Source organism: Pseudorasbora parva, chromosome 11 (genome assembly GCF_024679245.1).
Source record: "Pseudorasbora parva isolate DD20220531a chromosome 11, ASM2467924v1, whole genome shotgun sequence".
NCBI lineage: Eukaryota > Metazoa > Chordata > Actinopteri > Cypriniformes > Gobionidae > Pseudorasbora > Pseudorasbora parva.
Genome location: NC_090182.1, coordinates 24,843,658 through 24,856,178, shown reverse-complemented (window position 1 = coordinate 24,856,178; position 12,521 = coordinate 24,843,658). Strand labels below are relative to the sequence as shown.

The following is a 12,521-nucleotide window of genomic DNA, read 5'->3' as shown; positions in this document are numbered from 1 at the left end:
TGACACAAACAAAAATGAAAAGACTATCAGTCAAAGCTCAGCTTCACAGCTTTAGCAGTGGAAGAGACATGGCAAGATAAAGGAGACTGAGTGAAGGAAATGAGGAGAGAGCAGGTATTGACAGATAATCTTCCCACTGATATGGTTTTGAAGCTATTTCTTATCCAGTTTTGGGGGGTTCAAAAGTATTAAATGCACATATGTAGATCAGAGAAATCAAACATTTCTCAGGGGACCATGCCCCTGAACTACCTCAAAATGTGGACTTTGGTGCTTATTAAATCGTGTCTACAGCTGGATTCACTGAATACGCAAGCCCGTTTTATTTTTTATTTAATTATTATTTTTACATTAGCGCTGTTTTGGACAGATTGAATGAATTTGCTTACTGGATCACTGGACTGAAAACTTTCTCAGAGTTTAGTATCTTTTTTTTGTTTACAAAAATCAGATAAAATATTTTGAATAGAAATTTCCTATTCCTATATAGTGAGATAAACTCCTGGGCCCGTGTTCATAAGGAATCTTAATGCAAAGAGTAGCTCCTAGTGACAAAATTCTAAGAAATTTCTGGGCGTTTACTCTTAAAATTAACTAAAAAATCCTAGTAAAGAAAATAAGTAATTCAGAAAGCATCTTAACCCTTAAAAGAGGTCTTAAGGTCAAATTTGTTAGGAGCACGGACGAGGACTTTTAAGAGGCTTAAGATTTTCTTTAGCAGCGGAGAAAATGGCAGAAAGACGAAGAGGGAGAAGAAATATGTTCCAGACAATGGATGTCAGTGAGTTAATAAGACGCTATAGATTAGATCGTGCAGGGATCATGTTTGTGACGGATCTTATTAGAGACACGCTAACATCTCCGACACAGCCCAGGAATGCCATAGCGCCAGAAATGAAAGTAATCGCTACATTACGATATTTGGCAACTGGGAAAATGCAACAATGCAGCAGTGGTGATTTAGGTCTGTCACAAACTTCTGTAAGCAGAGTGATCACACAAACCATTACAGCACTTTCAGAACCTCATATTGTGTCACAGTTCATTTCATTTCCACTGGACATTCCCACCTTGCAAGCTCAGAAAACTGCATTTATGAATATAGCAGGCTTCCCTGGTGTTGTCGGAGTAATCGATGGAACCCACATCCGAATTATTGCACCGTCGGAAGACGAGGACGTTTATGTTGATAGAAAGAGTGGAACAATGTTTATAATTCTAAGCCAATCAATTATCTTATATTAAATTAACAGCATGGAAAATAATAAAAGGATTTATATACATATATATATAATGTGTGTGTGTATGTGTGTGAGTGAGGGAGAACGGTAAAATAGAACAATTTGCGTTTGTAATTTCAAAATGAAGGCTTAGAATAGACCCTATACTTAAAATTGCTCCTTTTTTCCCCTTTTTGGACAACCAACCAATCACAGTCTTCAAAAGACTGTGTCATAGGTAACAACGGGGTCAGCCCCGCCTCTTCACTAAGATAAAAGTTTTTGTATTTTCCTTGCTCAGAGTTGCTCTCAGATAGGTCCCGAATAGCTCTTAAGCTAAGACTCCTACGTAAAAGTTTTTAAGCTAAGTTAGGAGTTTTCTGAGAGGACTCTTAAAATCTTTATGAATACGGGCCCTGACTTCTAACTTCTTTCCCCTAGCTGCGTGACGTAAATTGCATTAATGACGTGATTTCACCGGCTTTAAATACTTGCGTTCAATTACTTTAACACGTGAAGGATTTTGAATTAACCTCAGATCGCGTTGACAGCCGTAAAACATTAGGGTGTTAGGTATAGAAAGGTCACAGTGAGTCTGTGTATGTGGAAAAAGAACAAGAGCAAGAACAGGTGCATGGCACTGCATCTGCTGTAGTGTTGTAATCGTTTTTTTTTTTTTTTTTTGCCGTGTCTGCAGTATTCCTGAAAACCTTTAGAATTCCCTCTCCCTGCATCACAGTCCTGTATCAGCATATGCTTGCTGTCACTGTTGACTCAAGCCTGCCTTCACCGTAAAGCGTTCCACTGCCTTAATTAGATGGCTCGGTGCCACGACTTCATTGACCACACCAGCCTATGCTAAATAATGTCAGTCATACTGAAGGCAAGCGAAGCAACTCCCATACTGCATATGGTCAAAATCACACCGCACCTGTTGCTGTCATGCATGTTCCCCAGAGCAGATTGTGGAAGGGAGAAGGTTTGGCTTTGAAGGATCCTATATAGTGTCCAATGTGATATGCCACGCTCAAGCCATGCTCTGTTTCTGATGACACTACAGCAACCACCTCCGAGCACACATCTCTATAATCTGTGGTTTGTACAGCAGCTCTAGTGGAGCACTTACAGCCGTTAACTGTGTTGTTGTGGCCCATGCTGTGCAACATCTCCCTGCTCCCACTGCGGGAGTTCCGTGCGCTGCCCCAGGGGTCGTTGTCATAGGAACCGGAGCGGGCTTTCATCTCTTCCTTCAGGATCATCCTACCGATGCCACCCTGAATCTAAGGCACACACGGAGAGGGAGAGAGAGGAAGACAGAAACAAAAGAAATAATGAGTGAGCATCCTGTGATAGCAAGAGATCAGATGCTTATTGGCTGAATTTCAAAAATGGTTAAATGTGCAGTTAGCATTTCTGGGAAGCACTGATGATATTTGAAATCTACACCCAAACAAACACCCCTCCCTTCATTGCTCTGAACCCAAAATAATGAGCGTGCTGCAACAGGTAACCACTAACAGCTGTTATGGATGAATCAGCTGTGATTCAGCAGCAGTAGCATACTTTGGTTGTGTGAAAAAAATGTTAATTGGAAAAAGATGCAACTCTCACTCTTGAAGAAATCCAAGATTATAGATTTAAAAACGGGTTACTTTTTGGCCATTGTCAAGAGCTTCATCAGACATCAAGAGCAACAAGATCATGTACTGCTTTGAACAGTTAATTAGCAACAGGTGTGCTACTCCAATAACTGTAGGAGTGGTTTCCAAACAAGTTTAGGGGAGAAAGGAAGAAAAAAAAAAGAAACCGAGAGAGAATGCAAAAGTTTAATTAAACATACTATAATCAATTTCCCGATTCAGACCTCTTGGAAACAATGTGTTTAAAAGTAAAAAATCCAAAAGGTTTCTCTGGATTTACACTTCATGTAAATATCTCTTTATAATATAAAAATTTTCTAGGGCTGCGTTCCACTTCACTTTCAGATACACACTCACAAACTTCCCTAAGCAATTCCCACCGCCATTTTGAAGATCGTTCCACTTTTTGGAAGTTTAAATGGACAGACCCTCACCCCTCTCAATTTTGATAAAGGTAGCGAGTCTAAACTCACAACAGATTAACTGAAGTGTATGATATATTAGTTATTTTGAGAATGAATCCCATAATAGTGTATAATATATTAATTATGTTGAGATTCAACAGTTAATACTTGCATGTACCTTATGTTCACAGTCAAAGTTTATTCTATTCGTTTGTGTAATTTTATTTTTCTCCAACAGCTCATATACCTGTAGGATTTTATATATTTTTTATATATATTAGGAAAGCAAAAAATATTAAAGGTGTCATGAACTGGCTTGTTAATTTTTTTTATACTATTGTCTGAGGTCAACTAATTATGTTCGTGTGGTTTTTACGTTCAAAAACATCAGAACTAATAAGTAATAGGCTATTTTCTACACTGCTTCTCTCCTGAACACTGGGTTTTGATGGGCGTGCCGCACTGGAGACTTGGAAGTAAACGCCCACGGCTAGGATTGGAAAAGATTTGCATATTTAATGAGCTTCAGCTCCCCTTGTCAGTTCAGTTCACATGAGGGAGGGATTGTTTTGAAAGCGGCAACCGGAATGATTCTCTCGATCACAGAACTCGTAAACGTCTTTATCAAACAAACACAATGATTTATTTCTCATCCACCCAAGATTGAAATAGTATTTTTGTATAACTTGGCCCGTCCAATTGGTGGATAAAAGTGTGGCCGCAAGAAAGGAATATTATTTCATTATTTGAGATTCACCGGCCTGCCGACGGGCTTATGTTTTGGTAGCCCGTCTGGAAGACAAATAGCCCAGGGACTACTTTTACACATAAAAAAGATGTTTTGCTCACATAGGTGTGTTGCATCATTCCTGTCAGATCAAAAATAGAAGGAACAATATTGTGTTTTAATCTCAATATGTCTGCAAATCCAGCTCGACCCAAGACTTGTTTACAAATGATTCCGCAGTTAAATGAAACGAATGTCTACCCCGTGTGAGCTGGAACTTCATTAAAAATAAATGAAATATCACACATGATATTTGATATTGACTGTGTTCTACCACAAACAAGAATAACACAATATCTTGCTATATTCTTTGGCATGTTTATTGCTGCTGGCTAGCGCGATCCGAACAGCTCCATGAGTCGTTTTCTGGGCCTGGTGTATATAAAAGCTTTTCTTTGACTAACAAGGAAGTTTTACAGCTCTGAAAGGATATTCTTATATTACCATGACCTTTTATATATCAAAAACTCAAGGGAAGGGTGATTTCTCAATTCCCCCCCCCCCCCCCCCCCCCCCCCCTTAAATAATCTGTATAGTGAATTCAAAGTGATCAAGGGCTTTTCATTTAAACCTTATGCACTGCACAAGTTCCGCCAGTAGTGGGCACTTGTGCAATATAAGCAATGATGCACTTTCGAGTCCACAAGACGGAGGGAAGTTAGCGAGTAAAGGGCATTCACATTTGGAGTGGAACGCAGCCCTGTAACTCTGAAGGCCTCTAAGAATTTGGGTTTGGGTGCTCCATGGATCAGACCGATCCACCTTGTTTTTTTCAACTATTTACACAGCTAGGATTTTGTACATACACATTTTTTTCCAACACACACAGAACGAACCTGCAGCAAATATTCACAACAAGGTGTTGATCTAAATTTTCAACAGTGATATTCAGAAATTGCTTACTGCACCTTTAAATGAATTTCTGAGCAGAGAAATAGGCTATAACTTGGCTGATTGCTGATAAGTAGCCTCAAAAGTAGGCGAGGTTTGTCTAATTAAAGCTTTAATTACTAGTTAGAGGGCAGAGAATCATACAGTGAAAAGATACGGCGTGCTTTGTTGGCTTACTCTTTGAAGGCCGTGACTCCAGCCATCCTCTTCTCCCCCTGATGAGTACCTTCTACGAGGAGCACGTAAAGCTGAGGAAGATAAAACATTTAGAAAGCAAGAGTGTGAAAGAGGATATTAAGATGAAACACAAAACAGAATAGTTTAAGCATCTAAAGAGAGTCATACAGCATATTATTGACTGACAGCAATAATTTCCAACAAAAAAGAAACAAATTAAACCACATGTTGTGCCAGAACCTGCATCCACCTGTGATCCTTCGGTCAAACATTGAAAAGTCATTCATTTTTGGGATAAAACACAGCCCTTAAGTGTTTCTTGTGTATCTTGTAAGTGTTGTAAGTGTATCTTGTCCCAAAGTGTATTGATAGCACAATGTAATTTGTGCAAAAATAAATGTTAAAGAACTCGCAAAAGACACAACAAAAGCATTAAGTGCATTTTTCCTGGATAATGTTAAAGACTTGAAGCATATTATAATATCTCACACAGTGCTTATGTATTATTTTGTATTTAGCAAATGCATCGTATATATTTTAGCTTTGGATTTACTACAATAGATGTGAGGAGCTAAATCTTAGAAAATCTAAAATGTAGAGCTGGACCAGAATATTTGAATATTCATTCTGTGAGTTAATTTCGATTTTTAAATTTGGAATTAGAATATTAGTTTGTTAGTCTCGCACACCTGGCATCCCCCTCCAAACAGTTCTTATTCATGCTTAAATATGTTTATACTATAAAATCTGTATAAATACCTTTTTAAATAATACTTTTTTAAATAATTATTTTAAAAAGTATTTAAATATATTTTTTTAAATAATTATTTTATAGCCTAGCTGAATAGGAACCCAACCTCGTTATACTTAATAACTATATTTGCTTCTTCTTAGCCTAAGTGTTCCCTGGAACTAGAGAATTCTCTGTATAGAAGCGCATGCCAGAGCTTGCATTTTGGGTTAAGATGCCCTGGTTTGACATTGTGGAAAATAGAATAAAATAGAATCAAAATTTATTAGCCTTTTAATCCATTAGGGATGTGATGGTGAGAAAATTTTCACTCACTGTCACATTGAAGTGCCAGTGCACATTACTTTCTATTTGGTTTAGAAATAGTGCCAATTCAGGGGCGGGTTGCTTGAATGGTGGGTTCATTAGCCTATTATTCATAATGAAAAACACAACAACAAAACAGTACAATGACAAACACACTTAAATTTCACTTTGAAACCAAATCTTCAGGACTTTCTTGTCATCTCACTCTCATGATGAATGTAATCTGACTCCTGCTGCAGATCTGTACTGCGACTCTCATTCGGCTTACATTTTGGCTTTGGTTTTTATTTGTAGTGTCTGTTCTCTAATATTCGGCGTTGATTATACTGAAGCTTCAAAGCTCAAAAAATGGTATTCGGACTAGCCCTAGTAAAATGTAAATGTATCCATTTACGAAAAAATTAAAGCACAATAAAATGGTAACAACAAATGTTGCTACTTCAAATGTAAAAGTAATTAAAATGTTAAAATGTAATTTACCCCTTAACCCACCATTAAACCTACCTGTACCACCAAACCTGTCCTAACATTAACCGTTTCCCACCTCATTATCAGCACCATTAAACACACCTAATATAAAGTGTGCCTGAAATAGGGCTGCTCTAAAGGTACAGTTTATTATTACAACATTACCAAATAATTCTGAAACAGGACTGACTGTTTCAACAATCAGGGACTATAGGATCTTTACTGGCATCCCTGTATGTGGCAACAATAGCATCATTGTGGCTGCCAACAGGAAAGCGCCAGTGAACTAAACGCGTACAGAGGACATTAAGAATATATTTATCACTTACATTTAGGAGAGCTGGTGTAATGGTAGTAATCAGACTCTGAGTGCTGGTAGTGTTCAGGCGAGTAGGCTGATGTGAACTTGGAGGATTGGAGAATGTCCTCACTGGTTTTGCTCTTAGTTGCTGGATTGCAGTGATTGTCTGTGGGGAGAGTATGTCAGGACCACAATTTAGGAAAAGCCAGTGATATAACAGCACATAGCAGTACAATCAGGCCCCCTTTACACCTTACATTAGTATGCCTTTTCAGTGATCACACAATTCACATAAAATAAGAAAAAAAACAAAAAACAGATGTAAGAGCACCTAAAATGCTCTGTGATCATGACCATGACCTACTGTTGCCAGGTCCTGTAATCTGATCACTTTATTTAATGACCGATATTGCATTTGTATTCTAATTTCTCTTCTCGAATCAGCATATTTTCATGTGGACAATTTAAAACTTTTTGTCTTATTTTCTTCGCTTCTATTCCATCTTTACTAGTGATTTTTTTTCTAATAGGCAAACACAGTAGACCAGATACCTTATTTTTTTTAAATCCAAAAATAGCTAAATAAATACGAAATAATTTAAAACATAACATTACATTTTTAATTATATGTCAGTGTTTTAAAAAATCAGCAACATTTTCCATTTTGTGCAACATTAAATTTTATATTGGATCTCTCTTTAATCTGTGAATGAATTGGAGTGAATCACAATATGGCTAACAATATCTAAATATATGAAACATGTAAAAGGATTAGTTCACTTTAAAATGAAAATGACCCCATGATTTATTCACCCCCAAACCATCCTAAGTGTATATGGCTTACTTAAGTGAGAAAATCATGCGGCCATTTTCTTTTTAAAGTTAACTAATCCTTTAATGCTAGGTGATAAGGGGACCTTTCTTGAAAGAAAGAAAGAAAGAAAGAAAGAAAGAAAGAAAGAAAGAAAGAAAGAAAGAAAGAAAGAAAGAAAGAAAGAAAGAAAGAAAGAAAGTTCACATATAACAACTCAGAAGAAATACAATCCACAACACTCAGTGTAAAGCATCTGCATTCAGATAAATGAGATGTTGAATAAGCACGCAAAAAAGCACTTTAAAACTACTCATCTGTGAGTCTTATTAGAAACTACACAGATATCAATATATTGCCTTATACATAAAGCAAAACCAGTCAGAAACCACACTGAACTCCCATTCATATAAAACATACACAAGAAAATTCAACACAAATACAGAAGCACAGGCCTCACACGATAGTAACAATCCTGAATGGAAAAAGATGGAAAGCAAGTGAGGGGCTAGAGATCTAACAAACACACCCAAAAACGCAGACAGACAGATGTGTACAGGGAGAGAATACTTACAGGGTAAATGGTGACCAAGGAAAGTAGAGGTGGAGGAAATTGTATTTAAGGTGGCAAGAGAAATAAAAAGAAAAGAAAAAACAGGGGAAAAAAGAATAAGGGAGGATATATTTGGATCCCAAAGACTCTTCAGTTAGATTTTAAATGTGGTACCCATATGGCAGAGAAGCAAATTATCTGCATGGCAACAGTACATGTCTCTTCTGCACAAACACAGCAAGACATCTAAAACAATAAAACACATTTCACTTACAGATGCAGATCCACCATATGGGTAGCAAATTAGTCCTTGTAAAGTGTTCATTACAGGCTTGTGATACAAAGATAAACACAAATACACACTTAACACACAAATGTAAACTGAGCCAACAAGCTGTCAGAGGTGTTTCTGACCTTCCTTAGAGAAAACTTGATGGACTGCACAAGTATCTGAGCTGACCACTAAATAAATTGACAGTATTTTGCAGCTCTGTGCAAAACTCAGAAAAAAAATGATCTCCCTTCTACCCACTCTAGATCTCTGTGGTTGTATATTGTGCTAATTGGCAGGCCCACACAGAATCTGTGCCAGAAGCTTTAAAGTACTTGAACGGCATCATTCACAAAGTCCTATACATCCCCTGGCCCTTGTGTGTTTGTCTTTTAAACGTTTTAGCTAATTAATGCTGTCAGCAACAATGTCTAGTGCGCTCCGCTCCATATAACACCATTTACTGTGTTTAAATTTATTCCACAAATGACAGATTTTCACCCCGAAAAAGGTCAGAACTGCAAAGGAATTGTTTGCAAATTCATACAATTTTGCACATGCATACCACGTTTAAAGCCATTTCACAGTATCATCTTAAAATTCTGAATAGAACATTTAAAAAATGTCACCAGATTCCTTCTGGGCCTGGATATACACTATATTGCCAAAAGTATTGGGACATACTTCCAAATCATTGAATTCAGGTGTTCCAATCAATTCCATGGCCACAGGTGTATAAAATCAAGCACCCAGAGTAACGAATCACACTTCTCTGTCTAGTAATCTGATGGACAAGTCTGGGTTTGGTGGTTGCAAGGAGAACGTACTTGTCTGACTGCCAAGTGTATGATGTGCTAATGTGCCAAGTGTAAAGTTTGGTGGAGGGGGGTAATGGTGTGGCTTTAGTTTTTTCATGGGTTGGTCTTGGCCCCTTAGTTCCATTTAAAGGAACTCTTAATGCTTCAGCATAGCAATACATTCTGGACAATTTCATGCTCCCAACTATGTGGGAACAGTTTGGGGATGGCCCCTTCCTGTTTTAATATGACAGCGCACCAGTGCACAAAGCAATGTCCATAAAGACATGGATGAGCGAGTTTGGTGTGGAGGAACTTAAAATGGCTTGCACTTAAATAGTCCTGACCTTAACCTGACAGAACACATTTGGGATTATTACAGCGGAGACTGTAAGCAAGGCCTTCTCATCCAACATCAGTGCCTGACCTAACAAATGCATGAGAAGAACGGTCAAAAAACCCCATAAGCACACTCCTAAACCTTGTGGAAAGCCTTCCCAGAAGAGTCGAAGCTGTTATAGCTGCAAAGGGTTGGCCAGCTCCAAATTAAACCCTATGGGTTAAGAATGGGATGTCATAAAACTTGTTTAATTATTATTATTATTATTATTATTATTATTATTATTATTATTACTAGTAGTAGTAGTAGTAGTAGTAGTAGTAGTCTTAATCGTTGTCATTTTTATTATTGAAAAAACGACCTGTTGAGCCCAGATAAAATTATTAATGTTGATCACTGTATTATCCATGATAATTGGTTTAGGTATACAATTTTATTTTATAAATAAGATTAATCATAAATAAGAATCATCATTTTAATGCTTTGTAAAATTGCACAAGCCTGTAATGCACATACATACAGGATATACACATACAAATACACACACAGAGACATGCAGTTAAGGGAAAGATGTACTATTACTATTCTTTAGTAAAAGGGGTTATAGTTCATGGCATTTTGAGGAGATACTAACCAGCATACTTGACAAAAAGGTGTGATATTATAAATGTATGAGTTAACATATATGCACATAATACAGATATGCACATAAACAACCAACTTTCAAAGGATTTTCAACCAGATGTAGTCTAACATTTCTAGTCTATTATACTGCCTAGTCCCTATAAAATTCAATGTGCTGTCAACTACAGTTAGAGAAACAATATGGCTGCCACTTTAACTCTGTGAATTAGCAGAGTATGTTATGTTTAGACGTTCACATTTGCTCATTTCATGCTTAAACAGGTTTGTTTTCCTAACAGCGTTGAGCTTTACTTAGCATTCAGTGGGGCTTCTCTGTGGCATCTAATGCGGCCACTTCCCAGTTGATCTAAAGCAGGGGGGGGACATGGCAAGCTTTAATCATGCCTCAGCAAGCCTCATCCTTTTTTCATCACCCTCCTGTGGAAGGAAGGATGCGCCCGCGCCAGTTCTACATTCTTCTGGCATGCAAGGAACGGAAAGCGGGATGCACTCTAATACTTGAGTAAAGGAGACAACTTCTTATCTCATTCCACCTGATGTACAGTTGCAGGGAAAAAAAGTATATGAATCCTTTTGATTTACAGTGACTTTTAAATATATTGCTCATAAAATTTGAATTAATCCACATATAAGTCACAACAGTAGATAAACACAAACTGCTTAAACAAACAGACAGCATTTCTCATGACCGTTGTGCAGGTCTGCAGTTATAGAAAGCATTTGGTAGATATTATTGCTGCAGCTTTCTATGTATAAGTGCTCACATACTTTTTCCATCTTCCTCTAGTTCAGTGTAAAGATGTATATAAAAGTTGGTGTCTTATTTGTTTATAGGGTTAGTTCACCCAAAAATGAAAATTCTCTCATTAATTACTTACCATAATGTCGTTCAACACCCGTAAGACCTCCGTTCATCTTCGGAACACAAATGAAGATATTTTTGTTGAAATCCGATGGCTCAGAAAGGCCTTCATTGACACCAATGTCATTTCCTCTCTCAAGACCCATAAAGGGCACTAAAGACGCAGTTACAACGCCCATCTCACTACAGTGGCTCTACAATCATTTTATGAAGCGACGAGAACAGTTTTTTTGTGCGCTAACGACTTATATAGTGATGGGCCGAATTCAAAACAATGTTTTCGAACAGTTATGAATCAGCGAATTGATTCAGGATTCTTATCGCCAATGTCACGTGATTTCAGCAGTCTGGCAGCTTGACATGTGATCGCTATATAAGTCGTTATTTTTGCGCACAAAAACGATTCTCGTCGCTTCATAAAATGATTGTAGAGCCGCTGTAGTGAGATGGGCTTTGTAACGACGTCTTTAGTGCCTTTTATGGGTCTTGAGAGAGGAAATGACATTGGTGTCAATGAAGGCCTGTCTGAGCCATTGGATTTCAACAAAAATATCTTCATTTGTGTTCCGAAGATAAAACAGAGGTTTTACGGGTGTCGAACGACATTAGGGTAAATAATTAATTAGGGTAAATAATTAAAGGGTTTGGGTGAACCCTTTAAGCAGATTGTATTAATCTATTGTTATGATTTAGATAAAGATCAGATCAATTTCAATGACCAATTTATTCAGAAACTTAGTTTAATCCAAAATGTCCACATGCCTTTTCTTGCAACTGTATCAGGCAACTTCTAAAACACTTAACATGGTATATACTTAGTTTGTGCCCGCCAAATCCAATAGTGTTTTTCTTTCCCTTAATTGCAAACTACTTTTTTTTAAAGGCTTCTGGACTAAAGGGTTTGCTGGAGGACAGTTATGGAGGACACTAACACTAATCAGACACATCTTTCCCATGAGCCCACACTGCCTCAGGTCTGAGCATGAGGGAAAACAGGCCGGGGCAGGCCGAGCACACTATACCATGTCTCTTATAGATGGGAGGCTTCCTGTAGATGTTGGGCTCCCCTGTAGCTGAGAAGAAAGGAAGAAATTAGAAATAAAACGGAGGAGATGTAAGTGACAGGCAGAAGAAAGCAAAGTAAACTAGGCAGGAAATATTTTTTTTTTGCACTTCCTCTTCAGACTTCCTGGGACCTTTAGAGTAAGGTGAAGGAGAGTGGAATGGTTGAGGAGAACACAAAAAAAGGTACAAAAATGAAATAGTCATACTATATACGTATAGTATAGACAGATTC

The 12,521-nt window shown here is 37.6% G+C and overlaps 1 protein-coding gene across 9 annotated transcripts in view; it reads right to left on the bottom strand.

Annotated features, from left to right (window-relative positions):
• ablim3 (actin binding LIM protein family, member 3) overlaps positions 1-12,521 on the bottom strand; it is an 84,653-nt gene that overhangs the window by 5,449 nt on the left and 66,683 nt on the right. For 2 of the 9 annotated variants that reach the window (XR_010908362.1, XR_010908366.1), the window contains exons 13-16: positions 12,247-12,297; positions 6,974-7,093; positions 5,120-5,190; positions 2,347-2,500 (exon numbers count right to left, since the gene is read on the bottom strand). Coding sequence is in view for 1 of the 9 variants with exons in the window: in XM_067457498.1 (XP_067313599.1) it covers positions 2,347-2,500; positions 5,120-5,190; positions 6,974-7,111; positions 12,247-12,297 (414 nt within the window). In the remaining 8 variants the exon portion in view is untranslated. Of the gene's footprint in view, positions 1-2,346; positions 2,501-5,119; positions 5,191-6,973; positions 7,112-12,246; positions 12,298-12,521 lie in introns of all 9 variants that reach the window. The other 7 variants (XR_010908365.1, XM_067457498.1, XR_010908359.1 and 4 more) reach the window with 5 other exon arrangements.